General features: G+C 34.9%; 1 protein-coding gene across 17 annotated transcripts in view; it reads left to right on the top strand.

The window, feature by feature from the left end:
- Positions 1–25327, top strand: part of PICALM (phosphatidylinositol binding clathrin assembly protein) — a 108760-nt gene extending 83433 nt beyond the window's left edge. For 6 of the 17 annotated variants that reach the window (XM_077867320.1, XM_077867318.1, XM_077867329.1 and 3 more), the window contains 9 exons: positions 832–939; positions 2563–2694; positions 2791–2821; positions 3005–3104; positions 5947–5970; positions 7365–7424; positions 8880–8984; positions 22578–22680; positions 23965–25327. In XM_077867320.1, the coding sequence (XP_077723446.1) occupies positions 832–939; positions 2563–2694; positions 2791–2821; positions 3005–3104; positions 5947–5970; positions 7365–7424; positions 8880–8984; positions 22578–22670 (653 nt within the window). In that variant the 3' untranslated portion in view covers positions 22671–22680; positions 23965–25327. The remainder of the gene's footprint in view (positions 1–831; positions 940–2562; positions 2695–2790; positions 2822–3004; positions 3105–5946; positions 5971–7364; positions 7425–8879; positions 8985–22577; positions 22681–23964) is intronic. The other 11 variants (XM_077867321.1, XM_077867327.1, XM_077867325.1 and 8 more) reach the window with 4 other exon arrangements.
- The last annotated feature ends 342 nt before the right edge of the window (positions 25328–25669 follow it).

Here is a 25669-nt window from a genome sequence, read left to right as displayed (position 1 = left end):
AGTCGAAAGGCACCTGGGCACAAGGGGGTCATGAGGATTAGTGGATTGTAACTTTAATTAGTGGATTGTAATGCTGTTACTTTTCAAATGAACTTAAACCGTATTGCATTTGATTAACCATTGAAGGGAGGAAGGAAGGTGAGAGAAATAATGGAAGGTGAGTAGGTGAGAAGACTGACACCTGGGGATACTAAGTAGATTATTTTATTTTTTAATATTCATTCATTATTTATTTATAAAGATTTTATTTATTTATTCATGAGAGACACACAGAGAGAGAGGCAGAGACACAGGCAGAGGGAGAAACAGGCTCCATGCAGGGAGCCCAGCATGGGACTCAATCCCAGGTCTCCAGGATCAGGTCCCGGGCTGAAGACGGCACTAAACTGCCGAGCCACCCAGGCTGCCCAGATTCATATTTTTAAAAGCACCATAGAAAACTTATTTCATTACCAAGCGATCGTTTGCATTATGTATATATTTTGCTTTATGCAAAGTCCTGGAATTTTAGGTGTTTTTAGTTTATAAAAACATCATCTGCATACAAAATTAAGGGAAAACATAAAGATTTTACTTTTGTAATGAAACAAACTCAGTAGTTCAACTTCAGTTGTTCTTTTGTTACTTTTTTGTCAGTAGGATGATTTTGTTGTGGAAAATGTCATTACCACAAAAAGATGCGTTGTATTAAGAAACATTTTGCTTAAGGATTGACCTTGTTTTTCATTGGGGGGAATTTATTGCTTTTTCCATTCTGTTGTCAGTATTATTAAGAGCTATAAATGTAGAGTTATTAAAGAATTGAGCTTTTTCCATTTTGGTTTTTCTTAGGATTCACTCCATCTCCAGTTGCACAGCCACATCCTTCAGCTGGCCTTAATGTTGACTTTGAGTCTGTGTTTGGAAATAAATCTACCAATGTTATTGTAGATTCTGGGGGTAAGAAAAAATTGTTTTATTAACACTACTATAATGTTCTCATTTAGATTCTGTGTGAGGACAGATAATAATACTCTTCTGAGCATGTGTAAATAGATTAAACTGGGATAGCCAGTGAAGTTGTTCCTCTTCTCCTAGCCACTAGATGAGAATTTCAAGGAATTATTAACTGTTGCCCTTTTCTTAGTGGCAGTTTGACTCTGGGAGGATTTTGTTTCTCCCAGAACTAAATAAGATCTTACTCAGATTAGATAGGTAAGTTGCTAATGACTATGTGTAGAATGTTGTGCTTTGTAATCATTACAATTTTTACCTTTACTGAAATGAAATTGGCTTTTTTGAAAAGTAGGAAAATAAAACCTTTGGTACCTGACTTGTTGAGTTAAACAGCTCTAGAATATATTAAATATCAGAGCTGTGGGGGCTTTTTAGTATTTTAAGGATGGTTCTTTCTAAGTATGCTTGTTCACTTGTCTTAAAAGAACTTATATAAATTTTAGAGCCAGATTTCCATTTGTTTTCATTTAATATCTTGTTGATTTGAAGTTTATAAAGATTAAGAATTTCCATAAAATTGATTATTCTTACAATGGGATGACCTTTGATTTTGGTTAGTAAGTTCAAGCCATTTAAACATACTGAGGCATTTTTTAAATTTTATAATATATAATCAGTTATACAAAACGTAAACAAGCTTATAAAGAGTATATATGAACTCTAAGAAGTTTTTATCTGTGTGCTAGTAGGTTTATTATATTTTTTGATGCATTTGACTTTTTCCTTTTGCGTTTGTCTTTCTGGGAAAAAAGGATAAAGGAAATAGAGATCAACTGTTAATATTTTGTAAACCATCATTTTTGGTGACTTTCTTTTTCAAATTCTCTATTATTATCATGCTATTGAGTCCTTTAGTGGGTTTGTTTGATTGGATTCACTTTAGTTTCTCTTTTTGGTAGAGAACCTTAAGGGATTTTATTTTCAATTCTAAGCAATGTCCTAGTTTACTAGATGGTTTAATACAATTTGAAGCATAAGGTTAGTAACTTCTTAGGTATAATTTAGGTTAAGTGTTTTTAGACAGAAGAAAAGTGATAATCAAATGGTTCATTTTCACTTCCTTCTAATGTAGGAATATATATACATATACCTTACATTCTCCAATTTGAAGAATATAAAGAGGTCTATAAAATATTTCTTAGAAGAAACATTTTTCAAAGATACAGAGATGTATTTTTTAATCTAAATTTCTTTAGGTATATTTAAGTGAATCTTCAGAAAATATTGCCAGTGAGGGAGAGAATTACATTCCATTCCCTTCTTTTTCACAACTTTGGAATAAGAATTGTTTACTCATATCCTTCTTTTTTTTTTTTTTTTTCTGTCTACCTTAATATAATTTTGTCGTGAAATAGGACATGATTTTTCTTAAAGCAAAGTTGCCTTTTCAATCAGTTAACTTTGAAATGGTGAATTTCTCCCTTTTCCATTTAAAGGCATTTATTAGTGCCCAGTGTCGTGGAGGATTTTCCAGCAAACAAGTAGAAAAGGCAGAGATCTCCTGTAGATAGTTGTAGCACCATAAAGTCCCTTACAAATCCTATTTCATCTGTTTGTAACTTTAAGGCTTTGATGAACTAGGTGGACTTCTCAAGCCAACAGTGGCCTCTCAGAACCAGAGTCTTCCTGTTGCCAAACTCCCACCTAACAAGTTAGTATCTGATGACTTGGATTCATCCTTAGCCAACCTTGTGGGCAGTAAGTATTCTTTGGATTCTTTTAATCCTCTTTAAAATAAGTTGTATTATAGAAATGAATCTCGTTTTTAAATGCTTTCTGTTTTTCCTGCCCTAGATCTTGGCATTGGAAATGGAACTACTAAGAAGTGAGTGTTTTCTATGTCTTATTTCCCCATGTGCCATTTAGAGTCAAATTGGCTTTCATCTCAAAAGTATGCATAGAGATGTCAGATCTGCATCTTAAATGCTTTTTGTTCAATCTAAGTGAATAGTAAAGAAACTTTGTATAATCACAGACATTTAATGTTCTCACTTACGTTTATTTCAAGTGATGTAAATTGGAGTCAGCCAGGTGAAAAGAAGCTAACTGGAGGATCTAACTGGCAACCAAAGGTTGCACCAACAACTGCTTGGAATGCTGCAACAATGGTGAGTTGAAAAGCTCACAGTAACATGAATAATTTAGGAGGATGTGGAACGTGAAAATGTTTTAAAAGTGATAGCTCTTAATTGGAAAGATTATTTATTGAGTTTTAGATACATAAGTAATTTGTATATATATATTTTTTTAAGGAAGCTGATTGACTGTATTTGTCAGGTATATTTTAGTAGCTAACATTTATTTAAAGGTTATTTTGTGCCACGCATTATTCTAATAAATGTGTGACTTTATTTTCTATAATCCTCAAATTAACCTTATGTAGTAATAACTATACTGCCCCCATTGTGCAGATGAAAGCGAGGCACAGAGTTATTACATGATATGCCTAGGATCCCAGAGTTCATAAGTGATTGGGTGGAGTTTTAGAACCCAGGAAGCCTAACCTCAGAGCATAAACTCCTTTAATCATTACCTTTTACTGCTGATGTCAGATTTATTATTTATTTATCCAGAATATACAGTGTCTAGTGTTTTTCTGATCTCACCATTGGTAAAGAAACTATACTGCTTGGTTTTTGTTGATATTAACAAATAGTACATAGTGCTGATTTTCCTTACTTCTCTAGTTATAGTCTTAAAATCCTCTGAACACTGAACCATTGCTAGGTTCACACACATATATACATGCATATTTCCTTTAGTAATAGTTCAGTGTTCACCGATTTAATGTTGGGTTACTTTAACAGTGTCAGTGCAGCAGACAAGGAGAATCAATTACATGTGTATGTATACACCCACACCCTGACCTTACATTCATTATAATCTTAAACCCTAAAAAAAAGTTGTTCTAGTAGATGCCTTTTTTGTTTGTTTTTCAAACAAAAAAGAAAATGCAATTCACGTTAAATGAATTGCTTACCTGAGGCTGCTGCCCAACAGGTGCCAGACTTGAGATTCTAGCCCTATCCAGATGGCTCCAGAGCCAGAACTTGTTGCAGTAGTAACACTACATTGTTGTCTACCTTCTCAGTCCCACTGATCATCTTTATATCAGAGCTGAAACAAGGCAGGACCTCACCTGGGTCAACCTTAGCTGAGAATGAACGTGTTAAGCAACACATTTTTTACCCCTCTGTGCATGTATGTCATTGACCTTGAAAGCACCACAAACATTGATTTTGAGGATCACAAATTTTAGCAAGTAAGCAAATTTGTGAATACAGGTTTCATGAAAAGTGAGGATTAATTGTATGTGCTAAGTATCTAGTTGGCATCTAGTACTGAAGAAGTTCTACTAATGCTTTTAAGCATTCTAAGGTATGGTTGTCCTAGGGTAGCTTTGTAACTGGTTGTACCCCTATCTTTGGTCAGCTGCTGTTGTACCAGTGCAGTTAAGTTTTCCTGCATCTGAGAAAACCAATTTCTTCTTATAGAAGAATTTAAAACATGATTTCTTACATTACTCTGGAAATAGCATCATTTTGATTGCATAGGCTACACATTGTAGCCTTCCTGTTGTTAAAGACCACCATATTAGCTATTTTCTTGTATTAAATCACTTCCAGAGCACCACCCTGTTTTCCTGGAGTTAATCATACATTAAAATTACTAGGGCTCATCTAAAATTAGTGTACTTATAAAATTTGTGACGTTATCTAAACAGTTTTGTTAGGTTTAATCTTCTTAAATGGAAAATAATAATGAAATTTAACCCCCCCCCTTTTTTTAATTTAGCCACCTTTTAAGTCAGTAATTTTTCATTGATAGGGCTCACTGCCATTACTAATAATAAATCCTTGCATTTAATTAGCTGTCCGGTTTTTACACATACATATGCCCTATCTTGAGTCTGTTAACAGTGCATTCTTAGGGAAGTTTGAATTGATAGCATCCCAATTATAAGAATAAAGTTATGCAGTTTTTCTTTTGTAAGTACAAAACATCTAGAAAGCAGATTTTAGTTGAAATCCATTCCTTCTGACTCTCAATCCATTATTTTTCTGCACTGTAACATACTTCACTGACCAGGGGATGACAGGAGGTTAGGGTACTGGATTTTATAGCCTTGGGTGTGAATTGTACATTGATAATACATGAGAACTGATACAAATCCAAATACTGATATGAAAATACAGTGAATATTTTATTTTGTATTAAGTTAGTATTAATATATATGAAATATTAGAAGTTTGTAGATAGCACTTAAGATTGACTACTAGAATATAATAGGTATTTAACCATTTAGAATATGTATGTAAGTTAATGAGATTTATGGCACTGTGTCATGTGTGTCATCTCTTAAGAATTTTGTTAAAATACTTGTATGTATGTATTTCATAGTTTCTTTTTAATGACTAACATATAGGGTTGGTGATGTGGTTTACTACTTAGATAAACTGCTGCTTATGACATTTCTTTACATTTCTAACCTTTTTATTAATCCATAAACACTGTCAAGGTTTTTGAACGTTTTTAAGTAAAAAAATCCATTGATATTTTATTAATATATATGATAATGATATACTACAAATTATTTTTAATTACTGCTTGCTTTTTTTCCTGAGTGGTAGATGTATGCTGCAGCCCTGTTTATGGGATGCACTAAATTTTGTAGTATTGACACTACTGATAGAGCTTATGTTTTATGATATTTGTAATAAACTATTAGATTTGTAAGGGGATTATGCCGGAGATTAAATTTCCCTTGTCAACCTTGATAGTGTTTTAGTATAGGTATTCTTCTGTTAGATATTGGAAATACAAGGGATTTAAGGTAGTTAGTGAATGTACATGTGAACTAAAATGCTCTCTGTGTATTTTCTGTTGTGTAAGTATTTGTTCTAATCCAGTGTTATTGCATTATGTAATTGTTCTCCCTGGGAAAAACAGAATGGCATGCATTTTCCACAATACGTAAGTGACCAAAAACTAGCCTTTTTGCAATAAATTGGCATGCTATTAACAACTGCTATAGCAGAATCTCATAACCTTCCAGCTATTACTTGTTTTCACATTCAGATTTTCAATGTGCCAAAAATTCTTTCTAGCATCTACTGATTTCATGGATGTGTTGCAGAATTGATTCTAATGGTGGCATGGGAAATACAGATTTTTTTTTCTTGCTTAATATTCTGCCATTTGCTGTCAGATGGCTGGGTGTCTCTGTGTGTGTATCTGTGCTGCCACTATGCACTTGATGATTTCTGAATGAAGGGAAATGTTGATTGTGGTAATGTTGAGAATAACAATTGCATGAAATCTTACAGGCTTCTGCTGTACTTGGCAGTTTGTCTACTGCTCTTGCAGCTCTCAGTTTTGAAGTAGGGAGAGACCAATAAGTCCTACATATGCTCACTGAAATACTAAACTTTTAACTATTCACTTTAGTTATGCTTCATTTAACTTCTCCATGCATATGTTCAAATTGCCATATACTTTCAGTTATTTTTTATGTTTCAGCAATGTTATTGGTCTTTCTCCTGTATTCAATTTCAGTTTTCATTATAAGATAACACACACACAGGGAATGTTGTTAAGACAGCAAATATATCTAAAATGATTTTGTGCTCAGATTGTATATTTATAGAGCATAAGTTAGAGTAGGAGGAGTGGACCTTAAAGATCTTAGGGCTAGGTGGCTGTTTTAAGCATTAAAGCATAAACAGGTTTAAAAATTTATTGCTCCTCCAAATTGGTGCTTTGCAGAAGATAGTTTAAATAATTTAGAGTAAATTAGAAGGAATGTTAATATATGTACTCTGTATAAGAACTGTGTGTGTCCTAGAAATAGTCATACCCAGTGTTTTGAAATCTATGGGGTTCTTTGAAAAAAGTGAATGAGGTCTTTAAGAAACTAGTTTTTTGGAAGATTAGATTATTAATTGATTTGGGATCTTTGATTTTTTTTCCTTGCTCATAAAAATGAAGCACCTAGGAAAACATTCACTAATATTACTTTTTCTTGGTAAATATTTTTTATGATAGTGATAGATTTTAAATTTTAGAACTTTCAATATTTTTTAAAATTTGAAGATTTTTAAAGCTGTAAAAAAGCACACTGAAATTTTAGATCACTGTTATATCTAAGTTTAAGTGATTTTTTTCTAATAATTCTGCTTTTCTGCTAATTTCAAGACACTCTTTTTCATTGAGCATTAACTGACACAGTTATTAATGATCACAAATGTCCCATTTAATCACAGCTGTCTTAGCAATTCTTTTTAGTGGAACTGCAGCTATTGATTCCTTGAACTCAGTTGACATACGTGAGTTATACGTCCTTGTTTATCTTTTCTCCACCATGTCAGGCACCCCCTGTAATGGCCTATCCTGCTACTACACCCACAGGCATGATAGGATATGGAATCGTAAGTATTTTTCCAAACACAATTTTTGAAAATAGATTGATTCATAGTTAACATGCCTTAATAGAGACTTAAGTAAAAAAAAGAACTTGGTGCGTACCCTTAGTGCCAAACATAGAGCATTGGTATCATAAGTATTTCTAGAATAGTCATTATACAGCAGATACACCACTTATTAATGTTCACAGTATTACTTGGCTTATTTTTCCTCTCATAACTTTGCTAAGCACTTTATATGTATTACAGACTCATTTAAACATTGATATTAATTCCAACCCTTTGCTTGTGTGACCTTACATTAATACCATTTAAGTTGTATAACCTTAATACTGTAAGGGGAAAGGAGGATTTAACATTTCTCAAATTGTGTAGGGACAAATTTAGTTCAGTACAGGCCAGAGAAACTTGCCTATGACCGTGATTGCTACCATACAGAAATACTCATTTTACCTTTAAGCTGCCCACAATCCATATTCTACACTGTCCTTACTCTCCCAACTTTCTTAACATGTGACTCACTTAGAAAAGAAATGGAGGTAATGACTTCAGTCCCCTATATGTGTTTGAGGAACTGTTGCTGGTAGGAGGCAGCACCAGGTCCCTTGGGATTGCTACTGTGGCTGCTGTGCTACTTTATTTACATCTTGTGAGAGTAGCTTTTTGCCTACATATGAAGAAATTTCATAGCTTTTGTATTGGTGGTTACCATAGAAGAAAGGAATGTGCTCAAAATCTCATAAAGTTAAAGTGAAGCTCTTGCTATAAGTAGGAGTTTAATTAAAAGGTTAAATAGAATTTGTAGAAAGATAAGATTTTAGAGTATGGTGTTTTAACCAAAATAATGGAGTGATTTCTGTATGTTCTATTTGGTTACTTATTTGTGTTAATTTTATACTGTGGAGTAGTAATTTTTAAAGAGATGGTTGAGATTCTATTTTCAGTTACTCAATGAACTAACCTCTTCGGGTGTTATTTAAGCCTCTTCTTGGTTTTCCCCTAACAATAGCTGAAATAAAAGGAAAACCACAGACAATAACACTTTTCAAAGTATTTACTTAAGATCACTTGCATGATGGCATAAGAACGTGGTTTGATGTACAAAGGCAGTTTGCTTTGAAATATCTTAGCCATTTTAACCTAGTTTTAAGTTTTCCTATGTTTAAAACTGCAAGTTTGGAAATTTTGGATTGGTTAAAATTATTTTGTCTGCTATACTGTAGAAAGGTTTACATTTTGCTTAAATTTAAACCTTTTTTTTTTTTTTTTACAAATTTTAGAATTGAACACATTAAAGACTTTCAAAAAAAAACACAAGAATTTATAGTTGTTTTATTTGTATTTACAAGAATTTTTCCTTTGAGTTAAAGGTACTAGTATTTTCCATTCCTGTCGTCCTTTTTATTTACTACCTAAAGAAGATAATAATATTAATTAACTTAATATTTTTCTGTTTTTTAGCCTCCTCAGATGGGAAGTGTACCTGTAATGACACAACCAACCTTAATATACAGCCAGCCTGTCATGAGACCACCAAACCCCTTTGGTCCTGTATCAGGAGCACAGGTATTAATGTGCCACATGTAACTCTCTTAATGGCCTGATGCAGGAAGAATAATAGAATGCTAAAAATTCCTTTCATACAACTTAGAAACAAACAAATTATAAGTGTTTTTACCCTTGATGGTAGATGTTGTTTTCTTCCTATCTTTATCAGCTAAGAGCTTTTAAGAATATTATTTGGAAGGAATGGACAAGCAGATTACAAACATTAAGGATGGAAAATTCTTGACAACGTATAGTTGGTCAATCCAGAGGATGGTTTTTCTGAGGTTAAGGAACCTACTTTCTGTTCATGATTCTGGCTTGCTCTCCTTTGTGAACCTTGAACTTGGAGCTCCAGTGTATTGGCTTGAATGGTGCTACAACAAAGATGTTGCCCTTAAGATATTTGTGAAACATGACAAGTCTACAAAAAATTGTGAATGTTATTTTTTCATTAGGTAACTTCCTACCACTGAGGATTGTATTTATAAACAAAGCGGGGTGAGGGCGCAATAGCGCTTGGGTGGCTCAGTTGGTTAAGCATCTCCCTTCATCTCCCTTTGGCCCAGGTCATGATCCCAAGGTCCTGGGATCAAGCCCCTCATTAGCCCCCCTGCTCAGTGAGAAGCCTGCACCTCCCTCTCCCTCTGCCTGCTGCTTCTCCTCTTCCCCCCTGCTTGTGCGTGCCCACTCATACCCACGCTCTCTCTCTCTGTCAAATAAATAAAATATTTAAAAAAAAAAAACAAAACACCTTGAAATGCCATGCTGACCTAATTCGTTTTAAAGGAGAGACTTTGCTCTTCAGATGTTTCTCAAGGCCTCTCTTCCAGTTCCTGAAATTTCACCCAAATATTTACACTTTTTCATTTCATTATTGTTAGCATTAGGGGTATCTGGATTTTTTTTTTTTTAAGCTCTTCCCCACCGTGGTTAGGAGAGATGTGCAATTTCTTTGTTATTTACTTCTCTGGTGGCCTAATGGTAGATGAGACATTCATGAAGTGATAGAATGGCTTCTCATTTTGTTTGTGGCTCTGCTCCTATTTAACAATTAAAAATAATTACAATTGTTAAAGTACTCCTTTCTTACACTGCTTCTGATGCCAACTGATTGGTTACTGTCAAGTGTTTAATACCTATTTGAAGACATTGGTTTGAGCATTTTGTAATGGACTTGTTATTCCTTTACCACTTGAATACATGTGGTATTATACTTGCAAATGCATACAATGTTACCCTACCAATATTAATTATATTGATCATTTTTAATCTAGTCTCTTTATTTCATAGACTTATGAAGCACAGGCAACAGGCATTCAGTCCTTTTGCTTTTCGGTCTTTTGAGTATTTAACTCAGTTCATAAATTGCCATCTCAGGGAGTACCAACTGGTAACTTGGAGTGGATAGTAAATTTAGTTCTGATTAAAAGGTAAAAATTCATGTTCTTTGCAATTTATATACTTGCCCAGATGCCTCTTTTTTTCCCCTGTTATCCATGTTAAAGTAGCCTTTTCTTCTTGTTCCTTAATCATAGTATTTACAATGAAGATAGCTAGGAGTGAGGGTAATTGATGCAGCCATAACTTTTATATAAGTCAGCTGTTTTATATGTATTCATTTTAATAAAATGGATTATGAGTGTATGCAGTTTTCTTTCTCTTCTGTCTTTTACCACTAGTAGTCCTAAATACTGGCTTAACTTGCTAAAGAAATATACTAGATCTTGATAATCTTTTAAAATGTTGATGACTTCTAGTGATGTAGATGTTTTCTTGAGATTATATGTCTTCCTTGTGTCCTTTATTATTTCCTTCAGTTTTTTGTTACTTATACTTTTTTTGTTATTTATACTTTTAACTTCAGATATGTATCATTTATTTCTTTTAAGATCTATTTTTTAAGAAAGATCAGGTGTTGGGGGTAGGGGCAGAGGGAGAGAAGCAGACTCCCCACTGAGTGTGGAGCCTGACTCAGGGCTTGATCTTATGACCCTGAGATCATGACCTGAGTTGAAACCAAAAGTTGGACCCAAGCTTGACCAACTGAGCCACCCAGGGGCCCCTATTATTTATTTTTAAAAAATAATTTTATTTTTGATGCATAGACTGATTAGCACCTTAAATGTATTTAAGAGAAAAAGCTATATTTCAGTGCTATAAATTTATCAGAAACCGCTGACTACAATAATTTTTTCCCTGATGTGTAGCTAAACCCTTTCATACTCAGTCTAGTCTGGGTCTCGTCTTACAGATTCCTGTCTCAGAAACAAAATACATTATAACCTTAAGCTTGAATACTGCTTGACATTTTCTAAGCATTTATTATCTTACTTTCCTCTCAGAATAATCTTGAAGGTAGATAGGCTTACTATCACCATCCCATTTCATAGAGAAAGCTAAGATTTGGAAAGGTTCTTCAATTAAATAAATGGGGAAATGCAGTTTATCTCCAGGAATCCCTGATTTCTGGTCCAGGGCTAATTTGTACCACTCTACCTCTCTACTAATGAGATTGAGCCCATATGGCTACTATACTAGGGCTGTTTTCCTTTTGGCAGTGGTAAACCACTCTACAAATCTTTGGGTTTCCTGCTAGATTATAAATTACATTTATACATTCCAGGATATAACTTCTATAGAGGTCAAGAATGTCTTCAGTAGTTTTGGGACTACTTTTAGCCTCACTGAAACATTTTATATGAATTTTGCTTTTTTAAAAAATATATGGTTGGGGCAGCCCCCGTGGCGCAGTGGTTTAGCGCCGCCTGTAGCCCAGGGCGTGATCCTGGAGACCCTGGATCGAGTCCCACATCAGGCTCTCTGTATGGTGCCTGCTCCTTCCTCTGCCTGTGTCTCTGCCTCTCTCTCTGTCTCTATGAATAAATAAATAAAATCTTTAAAAAAAATATATATATATATGGTTAAATAAATTGTAGTAAAAATCTGCCTTTATAAAAAGCGCTGCTCCCAGCGCCTGCTCTTATTCCAGGTTTTATATCCTGTTGCCTTCTAAAACCCACATAACTCACTGAAACACCAAAAAAGTGCAAGAATTTCAATGAGCATGAAAAGAGATAATGAAATACCTTTTCCTAATCAAATTATGCCAGAAGAGAAGAGAATAAGAACATTAGAGTAATAAGTTTTAAGTTAAGAAATCAAATTTGATGTACTTTATTTTTATTTTTATTTTTTAATTTTTTTTCAAATTTGATGTACTTATCTCTAAATATTACAATTGAAGAAAGTACATGAAGGAAGAAAATGAATAACTAGAAAAAGGAAATCAAGTGGCATTGAAGTGTTTCGATCAGTTGAAAGAATCTCAAATCTGTTTTTAAAGATTGCGATTGTATTTATTTTAGGAAGAGAGAGCTCGCATGTGTATGCACAAACGGGGTAGGGGCAGAGAATTTCAAGCAGACTCCATGCTGAGACTCTCACAACCCTGAGAACATGACTTGAGCCAAAATCAAGAGTCAGGTGCTTAATGACTGAGTCCTCCAGGCACTCCAGAATCTCAAATCTGTTAATATTACTTTTCATTCTTTCTCCCCTTTGTTCTCCAGCTGTCTCATCACAAAGCCCCACTAATTGTTTCTCTGCTATCATTAGATCCATCTTTCTTGCTTTCAGCAGCCTTCACCCAGATTGGAATCCTTTATCTCATGCTTTATTTTACAATAGTCTCCCTGTGTTTCTTGCCTTTCTAATTTAATCCATTCTGTAGATCCTGGAACAATCTTCCATAGGCAGTATTTTTAGCATCAGACCTCCATACTTAGAAGCCTAAGGAAGTAAATCTAAATATAACTGAACATATAAGCCATTCCTTTAGCTTTCCTTCTGTCTTAACAGCTATACCTCACAGAGTCTCCATATTTGTAAGAGTAATAGTGAATAGAACATTCAGGTTCTTCAATTCCCACGCCTTTACAGTTCTCAGTAAGTAACCCTTATTCTGCTATAGCTTGTCTTTGCCAGAAATCCTTCATCTATCATAAAGGAGATTTATTATTTATTTTTTTCCTTTCCTTTCCAATATTTTTAATTTTTTAAGGTTTCATTTTAATTCCAGTTGGTTAACAGAAATGTTAAATTAATTTCAGGTGTATAATATAGTGATTCAGCACTTCCATATATCGCCTGGTGCTCATTATTTATTTTTTAGTCATCTCTCATCCTTTTCTAGTACTTGTGAGATCTGAGGTTTTTTCCCTTATCCTGCATTATTTTTCTTTATAGAACTTAATGACTACCTGACATCTGTTCGTCTGTCCCATCTGTCTATCCATCTATCCATCCACTCATCCAATCTAGCAAGAGACTCGTAGAGGCTGGCTTCTATGTGGCTTGTTTACTTTTGTGTTCCTGGTTCATAATAGTTTTGAACATTGTCAGAGAAGTGAATCTGGTTGAAAACTTGCCTTTTCTATTGTGTAACTCAATTGTTCCTCATTGATCTCTTTTTCACTTCCTTGTAGCCATTGTAATAATTTATAGCCATATTTAAAATTGGTTTAATTTGTTGGCTAACAGTTACTGTAAGCTAAAATACTAGATGACTGTCACCCAAGAAATGAAGATACATTTAATATCATGATTGGATTTTTAAAAATATTTTATTTATTCATGAGAGACACAGAGAGAGGCAGAGACACAGGCAGAGGGAGAAACAGGCTCCGGGCAGGAAGCTGGATATGGGACTCTATCCCAGGACTCCAGGATCACGCCCTGGGCCAAAGGCAGATGCTCAACCACTGAGCCACCTAGGCATCCTGATTGGATATTTTTAATAATTAAAAATTTAACTGTTTATCTTTGAAGTAGGTGAGATTTTTTTCATCCTCTAGTTTTTAAGGATTCTGAGCCAGTCCCTTGAATTAATTTTGCCCATTCAAATGCTAGTTATAACCAGAATAACCTTTCAATTCTCTTATTTTCTTCCCTTTTTTCATTTGGATTCAAATGAAATTCAAATGAATTCTGTCCTTGAGGACAGAGTAACATCTATTTGTACATAGAAGTAAATGATAATTTAAATGTAAAATGAAATCCCATCAAAATAAAATATTTTAATCAAATCCCAATTCTACACCTTTTGCCAAAAATCTTTCCCTGCTTCTTGTGCTTTTTGGGATCTATTACCCAGGGCATAACTTGTATCTTCTGGTCTCTTGTTTGCTTGCTTACTTTAATATTTTTGAGAGTATCTCAGCCCTACCAGATATGTTTATCTTCTTGCCATTTAGTGAGGCATTCCAAACAATTGTGTTCTGTGTCCTACATTAAATCTAGGTTGCTCTAAGTGCTGCATTAGTGTTAACTAGTACCTTCCAGGGATCCCTGGGTGGTGCAGCGGTTTAGCGCCTGCCTCTGGCTCAGGGCGCGATCCTGGAGGCCCGGGATCGAATCCCACATTGGGCTCCTGGTGCATGGAGCCTGCTTCTCCCTCTGCCTGTGTCTCTGCCTCTCTCTCCCTCTCTCTGTGTCTATCATAAATAAATAAAAATTAAAAATTAAAAAAAAAAAAACTAGTACCTTCCAGATGGCTGTTAGCTCAGACTAGACTACTCTGTTCTTTAGGATATTGTCTTTAATAGACTATAGGATAGTATTGAAATTATGACTTCCTATACACTTAACCTGTTCTCTCATTTTTGGGGCTGGCTCCTTCTGTATTTTTAGGATATCTTATGTAACTGTCAGTTGCTTAAAAAGATGGAGGTTGGGTTCTTCTGTTTCATGTCCAATATTGTGGCTTTAAAAAAAAAATATGTTCTACATTAGTGCATCTGCCTAGATGTTTGACTACATGGAAAATACTAGATCCCTAGGTTAGTGATTTTTTTTTAATCTTTCATGTTTCCTCCCAGTTTTGCTCACAGTATGATGGCTTGTTATGAGTGTGTTTGTCTGTTAACTAGAGGAGAACAAGGACTCTTATGCCTTCTCTTAATGGTGTTTTATATAAATCTTACTGGTACTTATTGATGTGTACATTGAAATGTCCATTGCTGACCAATTTGTTAAACTCATTCTGGATGGCATTCTGCAGCTTTGCTATTAAAAGCATGAAGACAGTTAAACCTAGTTAGTTTCAGTTTTCTTTTGAAGTCATTATGATGTGAAATAATATTCTTTTAGTGGATGTTTACCAGGCAATTTAGATATTGAAGATCTTGGGAGGAGTGGGTGTTGTTAGTTGTGTTCTTATCATTTCCTTATATGAGAAACTCACTCTGATCCCATACCAATCTATTTTCCCAAAAGCAGTATGACAACCAGAGTGTTACATATGGGTATTTAATTTTTAAAATAAGCTGTTAGAAGTTGTGTTGGTTTCTTGATTGGTATTGGGTTTTTGTTTTTTTTTAATGAGGGTTACCAGTTTTATTTATGGAGGATATGGCTAAAGATGCAAAATGGCTGCTATGTTTTGTTCATAACAGCCGATTTTAAGTAAGTCTGACATCAGTTAAGTGTGTGAAAGGAAACAATGGCTTGTTGTGCAGGCCTTTTACCCTTCTAAATAGGGACACTGTTGGATATAGGAATAATTCAAGTCTTACAAAAAAATTGCCTTTTTAATGACTTTCTTGTGTGTCAGAGCTTGTGGCTCTTTTTACTGTTCGGTTTCTTCCCCTTCCCTTCCCACTTCCCCCTTCCCCCTTCCCCCTTCCCCCTTCCCCCTTCTCCCTTCCCCCTTCTCCCTTCCCCCTTCCCCCTTCCCTCTTTCTCCTTCCCCCTTCTCCCTTCTCCCTTCCACTTTCCTTTCCACTTTCCTGATGTGTTTGTTGTGGGTGTTGGCGATGCTCTTCTATCAGCTGATTTGCCCAGCTGGATTTCTGTGATGAAAGCCTTTTGCCTTGTCAGCAGTGTGTTATGCTTATTTATCCTTGCCTCATAGAAAAGACCATGAGGGAATTTACTTTGAGAATTGGGATTTAGTACCATAGGTGACAGTTCTGTAGTCCCCAGGGCACACCTGAATCAGTCAAAACAAAAATTTGAGGAGTTCCATCTGCTGACAGTGTTGATAAGACAACCTATAGAATAAGGCCTTTTTAGTGGGTTTTTGCTTAGGACATCTAATTTCTTGTCTTGAACAATACCAGAACATATTCTTAAATCTTGAATGACTATAAAGTTCTTCAAAACCTTCATGATGAATATCCATGATCATATACAGTACTGTGTGGATAGCAAACACAGGGGTGTATTGACTTTCTAACATTTACTAGGGAAGTCTCTTTTAAAAAATGATTTATCTAGTCTTTCTTTAACATTTCTCTGTATGTAAATATAGCCATAAATTCTAGCTGAGTTGGAATTAATTGGGATAGATTTTAAAGAGGAAACAAAGCACCTGTCTTGGATTCAGCACACCTGCATTAGAGTCTCCTGTTAGTTTGCTGGGGCTGCCTGTAACAAGTATACCACAAACTTGTTGGCTTAAAACAGAAATGTATTCTACAGTTCAGGAGGCTAGAAATCTGAAAACAGTGTGTCTCTAGGGCCATGCTCCTTCCAAATCCTCTAGAGGAAGATACTTCCTTTCTTCTTCCCCGGAGGGAAAGACCCATTTTTTGGTCTTCAGCTCAGGCACTTCAGTCTCTGCCTCTATCACATGGTGTTCTCCTGTGTCTGTCTTCATGTGGCATTTCTCTCTTATAAAGACAGCAGGCATTGTATGAGAGCCCTTTTAATGGTAATTTTACCTTGTGTACTTTATAAGGTTGCTATAAGGATCAAATAACAAATATTTGAAACTGACCTAGGAATGTTTTTCTTTATTGATTATTTTAAGGAACTTTTTACTTGTTTTTAGTAGAAAATTATATAAGGTTTCCTTAATTTCGGTGCTCATCTCTATTCCCAAATTCTCATTTAACTTATTCTAATCTAATATAGTTTATATTTCTTTCCATGCATTACAAATATTCTTGATTGTAAATAATTCATACTGCATTATTTTGAAACCTTAATTATGACTCTGTTATCTGACAACATCAGGTAAATACATAGATGCAGGCCATGGTGGTGACAGGGCAGCCCTGATGATCATGGTCTGTTTTAGGGCATGAATCATCTATTTACACAGTAGACTGTGGACATTATTTACAGGAACCAAGCCATGTCATTCTTCAGGACAGTATCAGCACCATTTTAATTGGCTCAACCTTTGTGGAAAGTCGTGTTAGCCAGAAGTATAAAACTTTAGTTTATAATAATTAAAATATTTATTTGGAGTAAATAATCTGTTTTAGGGGGAGGGTAAGCCTTTCTTGAAATGTCTAAGTCTACAATTCTCTCCTTAGACATTTTTAATAGAAATCCAATATATAAATCAGGTAAAAACAGGTAGTCTCAAACTCATATGGAACACAGTTTGGAAAATTTTTTTTTTAACCAAACTGAAGTGCCATATTTCCAGTAAATGGCAAATAAGAGATGTATTATTGATATATTTAATTACTACTTTGTCTTAGCTTTTCATTTCCTTTGCTTTTAGGAACTAAGTTGATATGTCGTTGGAATCAGCAGTGAACACTTTATTTCAGATAAGTTGAGTCCGTGTTCATAATTCCCACCCATTAAGTGGGACTTGAAGAGGACTTCTCTTATCCTTGGAAGCACTTCTGATATACAGATGTTTATTTTTAGCTAGGCCAATTAATAATATTTTCTCTGATCAGTTTAAGAAATCTTATAATCTATTTCCCTCATTCCATTTGGTTTTAACTCTTTTGTCAATTTAGGTTGCCATAATTCTAGTGAGATGACTTTAGATGCCATTTTGGAATAATTCATAGCTTCTTTGTTAACAGTTTTAAGTTATCATAGACTGTAGCAGTTGTCTGATGTCCCTAAGATGAATAATGCTTTGAGAGTGATGGGAGTAATGTTGGCATAACTTTGTGATGTTACTGATAGAGAGAAGCCCAACATGGGGTTACGTTAAACACAAACCCAACAAGCAGCTGTCGGAGACACTAGACTAAACCTACAGGGCAGGCTACCTTATATAATAGTAGGGAAATCTCTCTTTTAGCTGTACTTCACAGAGACAGCTGAGGAGTAGCATTATCTACACTGTGTATTTATGTCCTTGTGCAACTGGATCTAATTGTGCGATTATCATCCTGGCCATGTTCTAAACATCATCAAGAACAACTTCCTGTTTTGATGTTCTGTGACTCTGTGTTGAGTTTATAACTGATGTTTCTGTCTCTTAAGTGTTTTGATTGCACAGCATTATTAGGAAAATATTTTTTAATCATGTATCCTTGTACATACAGCTAATATATATTTATAAGTTGCATGTTCCTACTATTAGGTATATTTAAAAACAAAAATAGAAATGTTAAACAGGTAAAAAATAAGGGGAGTAGTTCTAATATTTTCTTCTAATGTCCTACGTTAGAGATCATTTTTATTTTTATACAGAGCTTGTTTTATCACCAAAAAGCATTTTAACATGTTATAGAATGCTTAGTATAATTATATTATATATATGTAATTAGAATGTATATTATACATTCTAAATGCTTAGAATGTGTAAGTCATTGCTAGTTTCTGAACCAAGAGACAGGTAAAATATGTGTCCTACATCTGAGGAGCCCAAGGATGAGTGTAATATGGACACACAAGTGACCAGTTGCTGACAGAATAAGAAGCATTATAAGAGAAACACAGAATGTTGAGAACACAGTGGAGAGCAAGGGCACCACAGATCTGATGACATTTGAGCTGGGCCTCTTATATAAGAGTAGATAAACATTTGACTGTGGGAGATAGGGAAGTTTGAACTAGTATTTGAGCTACTAATATATGCCAGGCAATGTACAGGATGCTTTATGTATATTTTTATTTAATCCTCAAGACAGTCTTAAAAGGAGATACAAATTTTTAGTCTAGATAAGCCCTGTTTATAGACGAGCCATGATTAGATTCAGTGCCATCCTTCTACAAAACTCTACTCTGTCAACCCAGACAAAGGAAGTTTATCCATTTTTCTCATAAGATGTTGACCTTGCTTCTCTAACAAAGACAAAGTGAGTCTCTACAGCATTGATATTTGCTATGCAGGCAAAATTCAAATGGAAAGAAAAGATGTGGCCAAGTTGCTTCTTCTCCAAGAATTTTAAGCACAGCCAGTGATAGGTCAGGAGTTTATCCTTAAAATATCCAATTCTTTATTCTTCTTTAAGCTTTTAGTTGCACTAATCTCACTTTGAGACTGCTGTGTATTTATGTATTTGTTATGTATGTATTTATTTTCTTGTTCTGACCTGAAATTTTCTTTCTTTAATGCTGAACAGGAGTCTAATGAAGGAATAACCATTTTTATTTTATAACATTTGGTGTAGCAGTAGAATTACTTGTTTAAAATTTCTTTTAAATATATTTGCCTCTTATTAAAGTTAACTTATGATTTCTGTACTCTTTCTTATATTAAACATATGCTACAATCAAAAAAAAATCTTTCTCTTGACATTTTTCAGCATTTTTTTTCCTAAGATTAGAGTGGAGAGAAAGAATGGAGGAATTTCAGCTAAGAGTTACCATCATCAGTTACTTATAAATCTTAGTATTTCTATTTATATGTTGATCTTTTCCTACTGTTTCTCAATATTTTATTTTCCTATAAAGTGAGAAAGTAATACTAAGTATGTCTGTATTAGAGTAAAACTGACTACTTTCTTTAAAAAGCATATTCACTTGTGCTGTAGGTCAGTTTAATTTGAACAATAACTGTGCTAATTTTTTTTAATTCTGTGGGCATTTGTATAGAGAATATTTTAAATAAATGGGTAAAAGGGCATTTTTTGTTTTGTTTTTAAAGATTTTATTATTTATTTGTTTATGGGGTGGGGAAGAGCTCGAGTGAGAGGAGAGACTGAGAGGATAGAAAAGGAAGAGAATCTTCAGCAAACTCTGCACTGAGCACAGGGCTCAATCCCATTACTCTGAGATAATGACCTGAGCCAAAATCGAGTTCAAGGCTCAACTGATGGACCTATGCAGTACTCCTGGGGTTTTTTTGGTTTTGTTTTAAATAGGCTCCATGCCCAGTGTGGGAGCCCAATGCGGAGCTTGAACTCACCACCTTGAGATCAAGACCTGAGCAGATATCAAGAATTGGATGCTTGACTGACTGAGCCACCCAGGCCCACCAATCCAACCCCCTCCTTGCCCCCTGCCATGTTTTGCGTCTTTTTGTGATGGCATGTTTATAGTAGAATTTTTTTTAAGGGGGTCACACAGACCTAGTACTAGCAGCCCTACATAGTCTCTAATTTACTCACAGAATGATAAGTAGAAGGTCAGCTCTTCTACTTGCAAGTGACTTTTGTAGACTCTTCCAGTCTTGCTGCTTCTCACCCACCAGGATCCTGTTGCTCCTTCATGATCTTTTGTGCTTCCTACTTTCCTTGAGCAGTAATTGGGCTATTGCAGCGTGTTTCCTTTTCTTTGTCTTTATTCTCAGAGCTGACTCCTTCCTCACCAGTGCATGGTATGCCTATGCTTTGGTACAGGTGCCAGGGAAGAAGTGGGTATAGGTGGTCCAGGACTGCTTCATGGCCCTGCCTTTAGCACTCTGCAGTCAGCTAAGCCAGTCTGGGCCATGGTTTCATGTGCTTGATATGAGTATTGATGAGTATTATTATAGGGATATTAGGTCTTGTTTTCACGTTTTAATTTGGCTACATATTTATAAATGTAAAACGTATGTGGATTTTACCAATTTTAAGAGAGTGGAAGTATTTGAAACTGGCACTTTTTTTCTTCCCAAGGAAATTGATCCTCTTTAACATTATTTGTAAGTCTGTAGGACTTCTCTCTAGCAGTATGCTCTCACACTTTGAGAATAGAAGTGTTTCCTTTGACATACTCTTCGTGCATTTTCCTCTGGGACTGTTGGGTCTTCAGACTGCTGTCCTTATGAAAACATGGGACTTTAAGATATTTTAGTATGGGCCTTTCATAGGAGATTTGAGATTTTGGATGCAGTCTATCCACAATAAGGGATTTTCAGTGTTTGTGTTTGAACTTCAAGTGAAAGAGAAAAAATACTGTTTTGGAGAGAAACACAGTTAATCCTAGACTTCCTCCAACTTACTGACTGTTGATCACTTTACTTAAAAATCATTCTGTTTCTGAATGCTCATCCATGGTTGGTTCTGAAGTGAGGAGGAGACAGCTTTCCAGTTAAGTTTCACCTTAATCTGTCTCTGCCTGGCTGTTATTTGAATCCCCAAACCCAGACTGCTGCTCCATCCTCCCATCTGGAGCTGCCTGTGTAAGTGCATCATCCTTTGCATTGTTTCTTTCTGTTGTCTTTGGACTTTTATTTCTGAGAACAAGGTATGGAATAGGAAAATGTCTCAACCACTAAAATAACTGAAGATGACTTCTAAACCTTTCAGTTGATTTTGTCATCCACAACAAATTACATTTGTGATGTAATTTTTGTTGAAAGTCACTGGCTGGCTATTCATTCTCTGCAGTGCTTTTCTTTAAAAAAAAAAAAAAAAAAAAAAGGTAGAAATGAAATCACTTTGAACCACCAAAGATAGATTATGAGGCTTGAAATCCATTACAGGATTTGAATGTTGGAAAAAGAATTGAAACTATTCCCATTTTGTCAACTTTGATTTAATACTCAATTGAATTTCCCTAAAAGGACAGCTCATTTCATAATAGCCCTGTGCTTGCATGCCTCTGCAATCTTATGCAGGGGAGAGAAAAAAAATTAAGTTTGTTCCAAATGAAAAGGATTTGTGTTTGGTTTGAAATATTCAAAGTAGGTTGGTGAAGGAGATACACATATGAAAATGAACATCAGTGAACATCATTCTTCAGGAACTGTCATTCTTTGAGGAAATTCTTAAAGATACATTACTGAGTTTAATAAACTATTTGCCTCACTGTATATTCAGATTAAATGATAGCATGTAATTCCAAGAATCAAGCAAATGTAATCCGGTAGAAAAGAGAATCAATGATCTTGAGTATTCCCTATATTCAGGTGACCTCTAAAGTCACTTTCACCTCCCAGAGTATATGCATCAGCCACATTGTGTCCAGAGAAACAGGCAGGAGACAATTCCATGTGGAAAAAGTGTGAGCAGAAGACAAGACCTCTTAGAGGAAGGAAGGAAAGAATATTACAGGTGGATGTGCTGAGTCTGGACGGAGGTCAGAGTCTATACAGCTCTTTGGACACAGGAACCCATCTTTCCTCAATTATAAAGAAAAAAAAAATCACAATTATGCACTTTCTTTCCCTCTTCCCCTCCATCCACAATAGAAGTCTTCAGTGTGGGTCAGCTTGTATCAGCCTTTTTGAGTAAAAGATTTTATTCCTTTGGAATTTCAGAAACAATTTGTTTTCTGAAAAACACATGCCATTGGATATACTTTAACTTGACATGTGATTGAAACTTTTGTTTTAATAATTCCATTTTCTACAAAAGCTGCCTTTATATTTATTAAAGATGACAAAACAAAAACCACTTCTTCTTTCATTACATTTTCTGCTTTCATGTTCTGTCATTCAGAGATCTTTTTTTCTTTCCCTCTCTCTGTCTTCTTTTCCCCCAGCTGTCGGCAGCATCCAGCCCCTCCAGTCACAGTCCTCACAGAGCTTCAGGAAAGGACCCTTTTGCAGAGCTCTCTTTGGAGGATTTCTTATAAATCACTTTAGGTATTGCTGCTTGTTGGGGGAGATGGGGACTTAAATACTTTAAAATTTTATCAAATATTAAACACAGTTCACTCTTCTCCTTTGTTTCTTTAAAGGACTCTAGGTTCTCACTCTTCCTCCTTCTCCTCTATTCTTTAGGTGAAGAATAAAAATAGATCAAAATAGGCCATAAGGGCAAACAACTTTTGGAAAATATCTTTTAACATAATTAGGTGTGAAATCAACCATCTCTCATGTTTACATATAAGCATCCACTGCTCACAGCAGATGGGTGGGATCAGATACTACCCTTAACTGGATGTTTTTGTCAGTCTTACAAGATGTACAAAGAACAACACCATTCTACATGTTGGATTAGAGCTTGACTAGGCGCATCTCTAGTTTGAACATAATGCCCCTGAACATTAGTTGTGAAGAATTCATTTTAACAGTTTCTTTAAAGTGTCGTATTCATATGTGCCTTTTCATTTAAAAATTGTAACATTTTCCCCTAACAGACTTTTTTTTTAAAGTTAAGGACTAGCGAATACTTTATTGCCCTTTTTGATAGAAGGATTCTCTGTTTGATCTGCACTGCCTCTCTTTGCTGGAAGGCAGTGAGATTTGTTCTTCTTGGTGCTCTAGCCCCCAGGGTAGATAGAACTTCTAAATCTTTGAGAGTTTGTACTCTTCGGATGTGACAAGTTTATTAGCACTTCTACTTAAGTCTTTGGATGAACAGTTTCAGGGATATCCTGAGTGAAGTATCTGAGCAAACAGTGATGCCCTATTGAAAACTATTCCTTTGTAGATCTTTCAGATTTTTATTTATATTAGTAAAGAAATGATTTAGTAAGTATAATATTACTCTTCCCTTAATTATCTCTAATTTTATGATATCATTGGAAATAAGTCAAATTGTGCTTTTCTTGTTTTTTTTTTTTTCGTTTTTCTTTTTTTTAATTGTGCTTTTCTAAATGAAATTTTCACACGGAATATTTGTGTTCATGAAGAGATGCTCTGAACTTCTCATTGAAAAATTGTTCATTTTCTTTCATCCCCTGTCTCTTGGTTTTTAGTAATTAGAAAGATGTATTTGGAAGTCCCTCTAACTAGGCTTCAAATATTGAGGTCTGGCACATGGTGAGCTGATAATACTGACTTAATTTTGTAATCAGGGTTGTGATAAACATGTAAACATTTCTGGGCCAGTTGAATGGGAAAAGCCACAAAGCATTTTTATTTGTGAGAAGAATACAAGGCAGTGAATGAACTTACGTTCCTTTTTTTTTTTTTTTTTTCCAGATACAGTTTATGTAACTAGATGGAAGAGAATGGAATTATTCCAAAAAGACGAGTGCTCAAGCAGCAAATACTTACTTCCAGCAAAATCCAAACTGCTGTCTCTTAAACTCTCTTCTTCCATTAGAATGCTACAGTAACCCAGTGAAGGCCCATGAAGGAAATTGGGACTAGTCTATAGGAGAACGTTATCAATACAGTTTATAAAGCCAAGAATTGCCATGATTTCAGACTAAGATCTGTCTTTTTGGTGACTAACCCTTCAGTTCTTTCAACTCTTATTAATACCCATAATCAGTAACCTACCAAGAAAAGCCCTTATTTGGAAAGTGTGAAATTTGTATTTGGAAAAGCTGCCTGGAGAGAAGAGCTGTGTCCTTTACTGTAATGCAACAGGACTCTTTTGAGGGGATCAAAATCATAATTCTTAATTATGCAGTATTTTTCTTTTCTCCAGTCCTCACAGATACAGAAACAATAACTAAAATTAACTTTTCTTTTTAAAAAATTATATATTCAGTTTGCAGTAGACATTCCTTAAGTATTTGTATTTATTTATGATTATCAATTTACGTAACATTAATATTGTATCAGACCTCCTTATGAAAATGAGTATGGATGTATACAGTATGTTTGATTTTTATCCATTAAGAGCGAATCTGATTCAGAATGCTTTTCAGCTGACATACAGAGCACTAAATATTTTAAGGCAAGTCCATAGGTCTGAATCGCTTAAGAATTCTCAGTCTCTATGGGATTTAGGGAAGCATTATAAATGCATTAATCCTTATAGTCAATTCTGTGCCTAGGATTTTGCAAGGGAACAGTTCACTGACTAGGAAAAGCACTACATTTTAAATTCAGCATTAGTGCATTGGGAAGGAACTTTACTGCTTTGTGCTTGGCATGTCATTATTTTCCATTTGACATTAGGGCCTTTCCAAAATGAATGTGAGGAATTGCTTTCACTTCAAGACTTTCCTTCTTTTCAGTAAAACTCTAGGAGGTGTTATGGGGGGAGGGAAGGGAACCAAATCCTTGAAACTTTTTATTTGGCTCATGCCATGTTATGATCATGTACCTTTTAAATAAGGGGAAATAGTATCTTTAAAGTTAATGTCTAGCCAAGAGTTTAGTTAACGAAGAATTAAACTGCACTGTTGATCGGTGCTTTGTGTAAATACATCTTAACGTTTTGGTTGAGAGGGGCCTTAAGAAGGACAGTTCGTTGTAGGAAAGCAATTCTGTACATGAGTTTAAGCATACTTGTTGCATTGTCTCTGCAGATTCTATTTTTGTTTACAATATTAAAATGTATGTTAGCAAAAATGGGTGGATTTTCAAATAAAATGCAGCTTCCACAAAACTTTTGTTATGGTATTCTGGTCTGAGGTGCATTTTGTTTTCTTACTCCTTTTTCTTTATCATCAGTATCATTATTTTTTGCTAATAAAGATATACCCAGGTGATTATATTTGCTGATTTAATAAAATGTAAATTTTATTTGTTTTAATTTCCTAAAAGATTTATCTTTGTACCTTTTGTTACCTTCTAGACTCTCATTGATAAACTAAACTACTTAATTAAAATTGTTTATTTTTGTCTTTTGATCAGATACCTTCAGTCAGGTAAGTTTAAGGGAGAAAATGCTTTGTATTTGGCACATTGATGCCAGAGACATCTCTTACTGTATCATGTTTCATAGTAG

Source organism: Canis aureus, chromosome 23, assembly GCF_053574225.1.
Source record: "Canis aureus isolate CA01 chromosome 23, VMU_Caureus_v.1.0, whole genome shotgun sequence".
NCBI classification, from domain to species: domain Eukaryota; kingdom Metazoa; phylum Chordata; class Mammalia; order Carnivora; family Canidae; genus Canis; species Canis aureus.
This window is presented reverse-complemented; position numbering and strand designations above follow the sequence as displayed.